The sequence below is a fragment of the Microtus oregoni genome, unplaced genomic scaffold (assembly GCF_018167655.1).
Source record: "Microtus oregoni isolate MIOR12 unplaced genomic scaffold, Mior012 000072F_ref0000427, whole genome shotgun sequence".
Classification (NCBI taxonomy): Eukaryota; Metazoa; Chordata; class Mammalia; order Rodentia; family Cricetidae; genus Microtus; species Microtus oregoni.
This window is the reverse complement of record NW_024543979.1, coordinates 5,921,366-5,935,584: the sequence shown is the minus strand read 5'-3', so window position 1 is coordinate 5,935,584 and position 14,219 is coordinate 5,921,366. Positions and strand designations below refer to the sequence as shown.

At 39.6% G+C, this 14,219-nt stretch overlaps 1 protein-coding gene across 1 annotated transcript in view; it reads right to left on the bottom strand.

Annotated features, from left to right (window-relative positions):
* Window positions 1-1,293: 1,293 nt before the first annotated feature.
* Window positions 1,294-14,219, bottom strand: part of LOC121440985 (ATP-binding cassette sub-family G member 3-like) — a 51,781-nt gene continuing 38,855 nt past the window's right edge. The window contains exons 13-16 of the mRNA XM_041642091.1: window positions 12,458-12,612; window positions 4,168-4,257; window positions 3,281-3,366; window positions 1,294-1,516 (exon numbers count right to left, since the gene is read on the bottom strand). Coding sequence (XP_041498025.1) covers window positions 1,330-1,516; window positions 3,281-3,366; window positions 4,168-4,257; window positions 12,458-12,612 — 518 coding nt within the window. The 3' untranslated portion in view covers window positions 1,294-1,329. The remainder of the gene's footprint in view (window positions 1,517-3,280; window positions 3,367-4,167; window positions 4,258-12,457; window positions 12,613-14,219) is intronic.

Genomic DNA, 14,219 nt, shown 5'->3' with positions numbered 1-14,219 from the left:
AAATGACAATGTGTTTACATCCTATATTTAAGTGAATGATTACAATGAATACAAGTACAAAAACATCATGTTTCCCATTTCCCTTACATGATTAAATATTTTACATATTACAGATAAAAAGAAATTGTCCCCAAACACTCACATATAGTTAAAACATTTATTTTTTAAAATTATTGGATCAGGGGCTTTTCAGTCATAATAGTTTACAAAGACAGTAGTTTTCATAATTGCCAGAAAAACAGGTTACTAGTTTCACTTTTCATATTTTAGAGTTCTGTACAACTATCTTAATTAACCATCCAATTCTTTGTTTTCTAGTCAAATAAAGTCAATTGTTTAAGTTTTGTTTTAGCCATGATGCACACTGAAACCTATGAAAACATTGTCCATATTAAAAAAAATGCTTGAGCTAACTCTTGGGACTCTATTGTTATTCTTAATCATTTACCTAGATCATAGTCTATATGACTCCTCAAGAGAAGCTCATTAGTCCTAGCTGCCTGACACTTTCTTGGTCCTTTTCTTGGTCATATGAAGGCGTAAGTCACAAACAATGCCACACCAGTTTGGAATTATGATTAATAGGGTGGTATTTATTTAAAGGGGAAAAAACTTACAGATAACCGTCCCAGACAACAGCCCTCTGCGCAATCAGGAAGGAGTCTAGTCACCAGAAACTGAGCAGGAAGCGAAGAAGAGCGAGAAGGGAAGACGCTGCTTTTTTAAAGGGAGAGAGACCACGCCCCAATGGGCTGGTATCTCAGCGGCTATAGGCTGGAGGAGCGGAAGGACCTCCCACAACATTTTCTATCCTGTGCAGCCCCTGCTTTATCAGGGTAGGAGCAACACTATATCCTATGTTTACCTATATTGATTTTCATACTGAAATAACCTCTATCATACTCCCTTCTACATTTGTTAAAAACCCTTAATAATCAAAATTTTACTTAAGCTAATGCTACTATTGTTTAAAATCATTACTTCAGTTAAACAATACAGTCTAAGAGGAAATCATCTTCATAAAAACCCACAGGTTAAAAACGCTCAGTAGAAAGAAATATTTACATGAGATAACCACACTACATTAAAGGCAGTGGGGATGCCCCTCCCCCCACAACCATTCATACCATTCTAAATACCAGAGAAGAGTGCAAGCGTGTTAAAATACAGCAGAAGCAAGAGACATTTTGGTGCCAGAACACTCAGGGCCTTATGTATCCAAGATATGCCCATTGATGCTTTGCATTCTGGTGAACCAAACTCCTCAGTTCAAGTGCTACCTGCTGCGCCACTAACATGGCCACATAGTGACGTTTTAATTGTTTAATGTCAGTTTAATTCATCAGAAGTTGAAGAGTATTTTAAAATATATCTCTTATTTTTAAGAAGTAGTAACTGCACATAGGTAATTGATAAGAGGATAATCATTATACAAACTAAGGCCACGTGATTCTTCCAGAAGCCCCATGATAAGAGATCGATGCCCAGCATCATCAAGAACTCTTCACCATTACACCTGTAATTCAACACACACAAAAGTAATGTTAAAGTTTATTCAGTAAATTCACAGTTACTTTCTTTTAAAAACTCAGTTTCAACACCTTGTTAAAAAATCATCTTTATATTTAATTGGAGTAGTACTGATGTTGCTTACAATTTTGTTATATATTATGTCAATCTAAACTAATTGAATCAGGTACCTTAGTTAATTTCAAAAATCATCCAAAGAGGTATAGCTGTCAAATCCATTTGGAAGCATAGAAGAAGTAGGCTTAGCAAACTTGGCTGTGTCATTCATTTCTAAATCTACATGCTGCCCTCTCTTCAAAGGGCAAAGGCATGGATGAAGTATTTGTTTCAACTGAAGAAAAAAAAACCTCTGTTTCTTAAGGACACACAGACACTCTAAGAGATCATAGTGTTGTGCAATTCTTCTGACTCAGTAGAAGTCATGCAAAAGAACACAGCATTAAATTCTAGACCAAGGACCAGAGGAGACTAAGGGTTTCTGATGGAAGTCAGTTAATTGCTGTCAACTCCTGGACTAGGACTGTAGTAACACTCATGGATGCTCAGCTATGGAACATCCTCAGGAGTCCATGGCTAAAGAGAGAGTCTGGGTAGCAGTTGGAACACAACAGGATGCAGGAACCCTAATACAGGTTAGAAAAGCAGTTGCTGCTAAAAGTTCTGGATACACTACAATGCTTCATGTATATCTTTATCCATGTGTATCTCCGTTTCTGTGTATCTCCATCCCTGTGTGTCTCCATCTCTGTGTGTCTCCATCTCTGTGTATCTTCATCCCTGTGTGTCTCCATCCCTGTGTGTCTCTTAGGATTTAACAGTTTCCAAATCCACTGAAAGGGCATATTTCTTCTTCCTCTTGTGAAGACAATCCTTTTATGAATATGAGAACTGTGGGTGGCTTTCCTTGGTTTCATCTTACCCATCTAAAGTTCTCCTGACCAGAAACTGGTAAGGAATTTGTATTAGAAAGATACCAGGCCACATCAGGATAAAAAAGTTTTGGGAAATAAGATACTCCCGACACTTGTTTTCTTATCAGTAGTTCAAACATAAATTTGCGTTATTGTTATTCATTAGTATTTTGAACACACATGAGAGATTTAACATATCAGCATATTTCTCTCTCATTCAAATGAATGATCAAGAAAGTAAAGGTATTTTTATGGCATTAGACAAAAATGATATTTCCATTTCAACATAGTGAAATGAGTATTTTATATTATAGGACATATCCCCTGGTAGGATATTTTGCACAAATACACAGACATACACACACACACACACACACACACACACACACACACACACAGATCACACTTTGATTTCCTGAAGTTCTTCAGAGTGTAAGGCAGAGGGAAGACCCTGAATGCTGTCAGGCAAAGCTCAGTCCTTTTGGGCCTAGCTGTCCTCGCATTCTTGGGCTCTGCTCACAGGTGCCCTAATCTGTACATGTGAATACTGTGTGCCCTTGTAAACTACTAGAGCAGCCTATACCAAACTCAAATATTCTGAAATACGGAACCCAAGTCCACAATGAAGACACTAAAACCATTTTTAAAGGCCCCCCAAAACCCTTTCTGTCCATTATCTACACATGGAACAGTAGATGGAAACGCATCCATGTGTACATTAGTTACCACGACTCACTCTGGGGAACGGGCAGAGGACAGAGAGTTAATCCTGAAATCATGGGTTTCCCTTTTAAGTCTAGTAGCATTCTGTGTCATTGTGACACTGAAGTCAAGCTTACATTACAAAGTTCTGACAGCTATGCATTTCTGCTGTTCTGCGCGCTGGACAGAAGTCTTGTCCCAGGAGTTCATTGTGCAGCAAAGCCTGCAACACAAACAGGAACAGGGAAAAGCAAAGAGTTTAGCATTTTCATAAGTTTCCAAACAATAAACACAGTTATAAATTCAAGTTCAATCTTGACTGTGAGTTCCAAAAAATCTTTTTAAACAAACAAACTCCTCCTACCAAGTTCAGTCTGACCAGTACAACAGTCCCCTCCCACCACTCAGAATGCTTAGGATTAGAATGATGGCGTTTCCCAAGTACTGAGCAGTGGACTCTCTAACTACGCTACTCCAGGCACCTCCTTTTCTCCCAGTCCATAACCGTGTAAAAACTGTAACAGAAATAATACTATCAATTTTACAATAATATATTCTTGCTTGTTTTCATTAAAGCTACTTGTGATTATGGGAGTAAGAAAGTCTACTAAGACACACTTTACAGCAGAGAAAGTTTAGCAAAGCCAATATGGCCCTCGGTATCACATGGTTTCTGCTTCTTTTAATTTCCTGATAGAAATTTTATATAGCAATCCCTGATCCTTTCATTACCTTATCGGGCATAATCACAACTGTTTGCTTTGCATCATATCTACCTTTCCCTTTAACTCTGGGATTTTTCCTCAAACTTTATTTCCCTCAGATAACACAAGACTGGGAGAAACCTGAGATGACTCACTGACCTTTGGCTAAAACCAACAGAAAGTTCTCTTCGTTTGCTTCTGGAAGGAAATTCCTGGGGAGCAGCTAGTTAGAGATTACAGCTGGGGAAAGGACTTTGTTAGGAATCATTCATTTGCTACAGTTGGAAAACCCAAGTACAGTGACAGACAGGACAACTTACTGTAAACCCATAATGTGGAATGCTCAAGTACTGAATCCATGTGAACTCAGGTTTCAAGCTTTCTGGATGTAGTGATAGACCTGAGACATACTACAGAGGAAAAAACCATGAATTAGAACCAGTCCAGGGACTAACAATTCTAGACAAGATTCTTCCTCTTCAAGACTTCTTCATCTTTCTGATCATTTCTGTTCAGACCAGTTCTTTAAAACATTACTTCAGTTAACTCTAAATAGAATTCTTCACTCTTTGCAAAGCCAAAGCTCTTGTGAATTTTAAAAGCATGATCAGGAGGATGCGTATATGTTTGTCTTTGGATTCACCTTCTTATTTAACTTCTCTAGGATTGCGAATTATAGGCGCATCCTCCTGAATATTAACCTTCATCAGGTGATGAAAGGAGACAGAGACAGAGACCCACATTGGAGCACCGGACTGAAATCTCAAGGTCCAAATCAGGAGCAGAAGGAGAAAGAGCACGAGCAAGGAACTCAGGACCACGAGGGGTGCACCCACACACTGAGACAATGGGGATGTTCTATCAGAAACCCACTAAGGCCAGCTGGCCTGGGTCTGAAAAAGTCTGGGATAAAACCGGACTTGCTGAACATAGCGGACAATGAGGACGACTGAGAATTCAAGAACAATGGCAATGGGTTTTTGATCCTACTGCATGTACTGGCTTTGGGGGAGCCTAGGCAGTTTGGATGCTCACCTTACTAGACCTGGATGGAGGTGGGTGGTCCTTGGACTTCCCACAGGTCAGGGAACCCTGATTGCTCTTCGAGCTGATGAGGGAGGGGGACTTGATCAGGGGAGGGGGAGGGAAATGGGAGGCGGTAGCGGGGAGGAGGCAGAAATCTTTAATAAATAAATTAAAAAAAATTAAAAAAAACTAAAAAAAAAAGAATTCCATCTTCAATCCAAAAAAAAAAAAAAAGCATGATCAGTCACCCCACTTAGCAGGAGCTATACCTACAGATATTATGCAATTGTTAAAATGGCATGCAATATATGAAAATTCTTTAAACTTTAAATATACCCATTCTACATATTTAAAACCCTATTTAGATTCTTTATAATATCCAGTTTATGTAGGTATTGTTTATGATGAACAAAGATGAACAAGGGACAGCTATGAACTTCACTTAAATCTTGCCTTACCACTCCTAAGTACACTAAAATATGCAAAACAATGTTGTGTGCATGCATTCAGACTGCACTGAACTAAATGCCTATACAGAAAATACATTTGGCTTCATGGTATAGGAGGTCCGTCTGTATTTGTCTTGCTTTCATTGGTTGAATAATAAAAAAACTGCCTTGGTATTTTGATAGGGCAGTATTTAGATAGTCGAGAAGACAGAACTAAATGCTGGGAGGAGGAAGGCAGATAGGGAGAGCTGCCATGAAGCTGCCAGGTCAGACATGCTGAATCCTTCCTGGTAAGCCACAACCTCGTAATCACATACAGATTATTAAAAATGGGTTGAATCAAGGTGTGAGAGTTAGTCAATATGGAGGCTAGAACTAATGGCTGGGCAATGTTTTAATTAATACAGTTTCTGTGTGGTTATTTCAGGGGCTAAGCTAGCCAGGAGGGGAGGATGCAGCCCGCTCCTCCTCCTACAGCTTCATAATAGTTTTAAAGTCCCATATAGAAATTTCGTATAGTAACCAGTTGTCATAGTTCCTTTCCTGTGGCTGTGACCATGGCAAAATAGAAAAGTCGGGAACTTTCCTGAGTACATATTACAAACATAATGGGAAAAAAAATGAGGGAAACGGTCTTATTCACAATTACCTCAGAAAAGGGAGGAGGAATCTTGTGGGGAAAAAAAGAAATGAAATGCTTGTACAACAAAAAGTTTAAGTCACTAAAAAATACAAGATAAACAGACCTCCCCAGCTTATAGATTAATAGGACAAGAACTATGAAAATATCCATCCTATAAAAAGCAATCAATAGATTCAATATAATACTCATCAAAATTTCAAGGAAATTCTTGGAAATTGGAAAAACAATATACAATTTCACAGGGTAATAAAAAAGACCCAGGTTAGGGGAACAATCCTGAACATCAACAATAAACCTGTCAGAAGTATCACCATCCAGCTGATATGTCACCACCCATTGGTGAGAGCATCTATCTCTCTGTTTCGTGAGGAATAACTCATTCTCTCTATTGATAAGAGGCATTCAGTGGACCTATCTGAACATCTGAGAACAAGAACAGCAGACTCTGCCAAACTTGACCCCCCCATGTGTCCTTCTCTCATAAAGAGGACAGCATGCTACTTGCTCAGGTAGGACGAGGGTTCCACTCAGAGGAAAGGATACTTGAGCCTGGGCATGTCTTCCCTCACAGGTGTAGCTGTCACTCCTTGGGCACATGCGCTGTACAGTTTACCCAAGTATTCAGTCTCTACATCAGTTTGGTAAGCACATTTAGCAAAGGTAAAAGCAGAGTGAATGCTACCAACTCCATGTCCTTTAGGTTATGAGGGATTGATAGAGTCTTTTTGGGAATTAGTTTTAAAGACTGCCGGGATCATCCAAAGGGGACAAGTTGGGATACATGTACTTGCTCATCAGAGAAAGCTTTCTGGTTTTTGTTGGTATGTATATTTTGTTTCCTGGGTAAGCTTAAGACTAGCCACTCATCAAAACAAACTGTTAGGAAAGCTGTTTTAGTTACATAAACAAGTTTTTTATTACCATGTTAAAAATAATAAACAAGACTTTTAAGTGTTCTTTTGAAAGGTTTTCCTCGTACTGAGACTGTCCATTACTCTGGGACAATCATTTCTGCAGTCCTTCGCTTGGGTGGAATGTGTTCCACGTCTTTGACTTTCTGAACTGTGCTCTCAGTTAACATCACAGAAAGAGGCCTCCCAGGTCCTTTCCAACTTGTTTTCTGTTTTGTTTTTGGTCTTTTAGCAGTATTTGGTTTCCAAGGAGGAAACCATGGACTGGAAATTTTAGCAGCGGATTCTAGATGAAAATTTTGTAACCTAAGAGAAAGAAAAGTGGAGGAGAAATGACACAATATTTGAGAAACGGATTTTAGTTTCCCTTGTGGGAAGTCCTGTGGGGTCCCCCAAATAGGAGAAATATAACTTTCATGTCTCTCCATCTGAGGAGGTGGTAAATTCCTACTAGTGTATATTTAGGTTTCTGTTTGTTTGTTTTTAGTTAATTTGTTTCCTTGTTACTTGTGGAAATTCATCTGGATGCCTTTGAAAAGTTTCTGTTCACATCTCCCATGTGGTTTTTAATTATATTCATACCCCTTTCCCTCTTTGGGTAAATGACACATCATTAACATGACTGGCACAACCTGCATAACTCCAGTTAAGTTTGGTTTCTACAGTTGTGATAACGACACTGTGAGCAAAAGTATGGGGAAAGGGGGGTTTATTTGGCTTCCCCATCATGATCACAGTCTGTCATTAAAAGAAATCAACATGGAAACTCAAGGGAGGAACCTGGAGGCAGGAGCTGGAGCAGAGACCATGGAAGAATGGTGCTTAATGTCTTACTCATCATGGCTTCAACAGCCTGGATGACCTTCCTACTGTAGTGTTGTCCACAGTGGGCTGGGACCTTCCACATCAATCACTAATAAAAGATCACTTCCTCCCTAGACTTGCCTACAAGTGAATCTGAAGGAATCTTTTCTAAACAGAGGTTGGTTTTGTTTTGTTTTGTTTGAAACCAAGTTTCTCTCTGCAGTCCTTGCTATCCTGTACACCAGGATGACCCTGGGCATGTGCTACCAACTCCTGAAGAGGTTTCATTTTCACTATGACCAAGGTTTTATGTCAAGTTAAGAAAAAAAAACTGACCAGTACAACTCCCACACAATTATAACTTCTGTTTTACATCACAGACAGCATGAATCCCCACAGATTTACTGTAAGATATAGGCTGGTCAGTATTTGCTCTCTTGAAAATACATGGACTCTCTGATCAAAAATATGAAGAATTTACCAGAGGTGTCTGTCTGACCTAGGAAGACAATGGCCAAAATCCTGCCTGGCCTCTCTGACCATTTGTATCCTCTTTGTTGTAGGCTTTCAAAGTCTATTGAAAACATAGGAGAGCTCTGTGCAACATTTAGATAAATCTTGGTTCTGCTTTTCAAGTAGTTAAGTCTAACATTGTTAGCAAAACCACAATTAACTATCTTGATCACATGTATTTTTATTTTATATCTGAGATAGTTGAAATTGGTTGGGTAAAGCTTTAGAAGCCAGTGTTTATAACTGTGATCATGAGTTGGCCAATACCCCATGACAACTCCGTTTATTTAAGTTGAGGTTTGACACTGGTGTATTCATCTTTGACTTACAAATTGCCATATCATTTATATCATCTCTAAGTTTTACCTTTCATATTTCTTAAATGTGAATTAGCTTACTTAGACCCTTGCAACTTGTTTTAACTTTCTAGTTTTTCTTTCCATTCTGAAAACATCCAGCCATATAAATCTTCATACATCAATCTTTCTTAATTAAAAATCTATCTTTACCTCCCCCTTCTTTTTTTTTGTTTTATTTTGAGAGACAGTTTCTCTATGTAACCCTGGCTGCCCTGGAATTCACTACTCTGGTGGTTGGCCTTGAACTCCCAGCTCACAGAGATCTGCCTGCCTCCATCTCCCACTGTCTTTTGTGTGCTGGGATTAAGGGCATGCTTCACTATGTTGTCTTACCTTTATATTCTTATAACCTTTTAAAAAATATTACTTTTTAAAACTCCCGTGGGACATGGGTGTTTGAATATTGAGAGTAGGTACAGAAAATCAATTATTTCTTTATCATCAGGGTACAGAAGAGGAATAAAGAGAAATCTTTTATATCAATAACAATAACATGCTAGCTTAGAGTTTGTTTTTCTGTTGCTGTTGAAATCCATTGGTGAGTTTAATTATCTCAGTCAGAAGCCTGTCAGTGACAGGAAAAGGGTAGCATCATTTTTTTTTCACATTTGAAACATGTTAGAGGCCATAATGATGTTGCTAGAATTAGAGTTTTCTGTTTTATTGGTGCCTAAATTTTGGCGTGGTTTCATCATATTGGCAAAAGCATGGGAAACTGTATTCATTGAGTGAAAGTTTATTGGTTAATCATTTATTTTAATAATCAAGAATTAATATTTTCTTATGCCAATGAAAAGAATAGGTGACAGAAACCACTGTATTGTCTTCTATAGCTTTTTGTTGACAACAAAACCGCTAAAGGGCTCTGTAGGCTGTCTGACAGTGGACAAATTTCTAAGTGTGTATTATAATCAGGGACTTCATTTTAAGACTTGGCACGCAGTGGTGTCCACAGCCTAGTTGGGATTCCACAAATTAGCTTTGTTTAGTAACCATTTAAAGAGAGCAAGTCCTAAGCCATGATTTTAAAGGTTTATTTTGAAGAGACTTGTGTAACTAAACAAATTTTCTTTAAGATTTTAAGTTTATATCAAAAAAAGTATTATGCATATCCTTCATATTTAAAGTTATGGTAATACCAAAGTGCTATCAAGAGAAAGGGAAAGCTTGATTAAGGGTAGACAAGTGACTCAGCTTCAAACTTGTGGAGGCCTGCTTGCTACTTGGAGGTGGCAGTGGCCTCTCTACTAATTTGTTGGAGTAACGTATGGGCAGGGCAAAAAAATGTCCTGCAAGAGATTCCCTGCGAGGAGCTGCACATCCTCTAGCGTGTACTTAGCATGGAAGTTCACATATTTGTTTCAATGGTGCCTTAGTTCTAATTTTTTAAAGTAAAGATCAAATTTGTTGTGAATGTATATGACATTTAGGAGCTAAGAAATCCCCATAGTAAAAGTAGACATGTAAACCAAAGTAGAGAGGTTGTCAAAGACCAAGAGTGATGGCATCAGGAGATGTGGTTTGGGGCAGCCAACCCCAAACAAAGGCCAATCTATATCAGAGAAGTAGGGAGACTTCCAGGAGACAGATGAACATCAAAATATCAGGTGTACTCCTTTTAGAACTTCTAGCCATATATTCTCTGGGATAAATTTATTGTTTTGCACTCCTGTTTTCCCCATTAAATATATAATCACATGACAAAAGGGAACTTTATATGGACACATTCAGTCATCTTTAGCCCTCCAGCCAATGCACTGGAGACACTGGAGACTGCTCTGAAGGTGGCCTGGCTTCCCTTCTACACTCTGGGGTAGAAGGACCAGAACCAACAATGGAAGTGGTCACGGGCCTTGCTATTTCCACTGTGCTTTGGGATCCATGCTCTAGGATGGCAGCAGAGCCAATCTCCTACAGATAAATTGGTCCTCTAGTACCTTGACTGTCTCCTGCCACATTCCCCGAGAGTCTGCCACCCTAGCAATCACAAAGGTGAAAACGCCATCAGTATACCCCAACATGAGCGTCCAAATAATCAAAGATGTTTTTAGGTCTAAGAACCAGAATGCTAAGGCTTCCTTTACAGAAACTAGACTATAGTCCAGCACAGCAGCCTTAGCAGAATACTCTGAGACGGATCCTAAATACAATGGGGCAGAACTTTCCATCAATTTCTCTTTTTCTGCTCTATGGGGTGACTTACATCTTGATTGAGTGCTGTAAGTATGATCAGTAAGTTAGAAATGCTAAAATATGGCCAAGGGGATTCCAGTAAGGCATGGGTTGCAGCTGCAAGAATGCTCAAGGACACTCACCATCCCACCTGACAGTTTTCTACTTTTCTTTTTCTTGGAGTGAAAGAAATACATGGGGAACATTGGGCAGACTACTACAGTGATCATCTGTGACCGACCATTCATTTTTTTTTTATTGTATTTAAGGCCTGCTCTATGAGATGGAAATCGTGTTTGACACTGTGGCTTTTGGGGTCATAGGTCACAGGGGAGAATCTACTGTTACTCTTTTAAAAGGATGTGGTATTACACTGACTTCTAATGAGTTGTTCTGATACCCTCAGATTAGTACATATTACACCTTCATCAGAGAAACTTCCCTTTGCAGGAGACAGTGATTAACACAGATCCACCACAGCTCAACATACAGAAAATAAAGACTACAGAAGATCCATCCCTAAATGGGACATCAGGATATCATACTCTCCTCCCAAGGAACAGGAATCATGATGAAGAGAGGTAGAGAGATTGTGAGAGCCTGAGACAGTGGACAACTACAACAAGACAGTGACACATATGAGTGCAGAGCAGTTGTGACAACATGGGCATCACCTGTACAAGATCAAGACAGATAAAATCCCTGCACAGAGGAGAGAGTTGGCCATGACCTCCTACCCCCACCTGAGGAGCTATTGGCAGTGATAACTGCTGGGAGAGGGAGAGCCAGTTTTTTTTAAGGATGTGTCCCCTAAGACCATGACATAATTACACAGAAACTATATTATTTGCAATACTGTTAGGCCAATAGCTTAAACATATTTCTTGCTTACTCTTATATCTTAACCCATTTCTATTAATCTGGGTATCACCACTTGGCTGTGTTTTACTGGCAAAGTTCTGGCACATCTGTTCCCAGTGGTGGCTACAGGGCTTCTCCCTGACTCTGCCTTCTTTTTCCCAGCATTCAGTTTAGTTTTTGTGTCTAGCTCTACTCTACCCTATCACAGGCCAAAGCAGCTTATATATTCAATAACCAATAAAAGCAAGACATATACAGAAGACTCCCCACATCAGAGTCATTTACATTAAGTGTGTCATTCATGGGCATGGAAGACTAAGACTGAGTAACCAATTACAGACAGATGAGCAGAAGTGTGCTAATTCGGGAGACTGATTAGTATTTAGTAGTCAGGAATCTTTCACTATTTATAACAATTTTCAGAACAAATGAACTCTGAGATAGACTCCTCATATTGAACAATTACATTGACCATGACTTTGGCTTTCCCACTAGAGACTACTGTATACAACAAATCACATTTGCTGTGGTTAAAACAGCAGGCAAGTCTCTCACACCGGCAGCAATCTGTCTTATGAGTGAATCCGCCAATCACACCACTTTCTTGAAGCTCCAATTTATTATGGCTTTGTAATATGATCCCAAGCAATGTCTGTTAAGAGCTCACTAGAAAGGGCATGCCAACCACAACATAGGACTGACATCAGAGCAGCAGACACACATGTGAAAGCAAATGTGGGCTCCTTCTCTCCTATGGACCATAATAAGCTTTATCATAGGACCTCTTCCCCAAGACCTGATGTGTTAAGCATGTACATGTGCAAGGAGAAACACAGAAATTTTACCTATTAAAAAAAACAATTCACACTCACCATTGTGATGAGAAAATAGATGGTTATGCTTTGTGTTGGTACAGCTGCTGCAATCTCCCCTGCTCCTAAAGACAGTGGCAGGGAACTGGCACAAAAAGCCAACATCATGACAGTAAATATCATAGTGAAGAAACCCTTCACATCTGTTCGTACTCCTTAAAAGGAAGAAAAAAAGGGGGGGGGGGTCAGTGTAGCTACTGAAATCCAGGTTATTGTACAGTTTTCAAATAATACTTCAATCTCTAAGGAGACTAGTAACAATTCTACAGTCCCTCTACAACTCTGAGTCTCCAATTTAATTCCATGTGTCCACATAAAAGATTTATTTGATTTTCATTTATGTGTATCTTTATGTGTGTTATGGGAATGTATGACATATGTGTGCAGTTGCCTTTGGCGAGCAGAAGAGAGGAGCAGATCTCGTAGAGCTGTGTTTACAGACAGTGAAAGCTCCCTGATGATGAGGGTGCTGGGAACCAAATTTGGGGACTGTGGGAAGCAGGGAGCAGTAAGTGCTCTTAGCCAAAGAGCCTCATCATATGGCTTCATTTTTACACTAGCCACAAAATACGTTTACATACAAAAGCCTTTCTCCTCTATGCACAAATATGAGCAATTTATGAGATCCTGGCATGTAGAGCTACAAGCAACACAGCTGGCAAAATTTCTGCTGCTGTCTCTCATAGGAGAAACTGCAAAAGAACAATTCATGTTCACATTCTCCTGTGTTTTTTTATGATTGCATTAGTAATGAAATTGGGAGCAGAACTGTGCCAGTGAGTTTTTGTAAATTGAACTGAACATGAGCTAGCGTCATATGGAAATAGGGAACCTCAATAAGAAATGCTTCCTTTAGATTGGCAGGTAGGCAAGCCTGTGGGGACATTTTCTTAATGAATGATTTATGTGGGAGGTCTTAGACAACTGTGGATGATGCCATCCCTGGGCAGGTGGTTCTGGGTTCTATAGGAAACCAGACTTAGAAAACCATTAGAAGCAAGTCAGTAAGCAGAATTTCCCCAGCCTCTGTTTCACTTCATGTCTCCAGGTTCCTGCCCTGAGTTCCTGTCCTGACTTCCTGTCTTGAAGGACATTGAACTGTAAGATGAAATAAACCTTTTGACCCTCCCCACTTCAAGTTAGTCTGGTCATGGTGTTTGTCACAGTGTTAGAAACCTAACTAAGGCAAGGGTTAAACAACCTGGAAGTGGTTTTAATATCTAGAGGACAGGGGGTGCCTTCAACTTTAGTTTTTCTAGGAAATCACCATGTAACTACTCTGGAGGAAAACAATGTGTCTCAAAAGCTGATTTGTAATCTTTATGGAGCTAATGTGATGAGCCATCCATTGTTATGTGTTTTATAATAGTCACAAGGACACAAGTTAGAGTCTAGAGGAGCTGAATTTCAAGTCTAATTGTTTTCAAAGATATTGTTTATTATCATGGTGTGTATAGTACATGTGTTGGTATGGCTGTGCATGTGCCATGGTGTGCATGTGCATTGGTGTGCATGCACCGTGGTGTGCATGAGCCGGGGTGTGCATGAGCCATGGTGTGCAAGAGCCAAGGTGTGCATGTGCCATAGTGTGCATGTGCCATGGTGTGCATGTGGAGTTGAAGAACTTCTTTCTGGAGTGATTCTCCCTTCCACCGTGGCTTCTGAGGGTCAAATTCAGGTTGTCTGGCTTGCAGGACAAGAACATTTCCCATAACCATTCCATGGTCCAAATGACTGGTTTGGAATGATCAGTATTCTATAA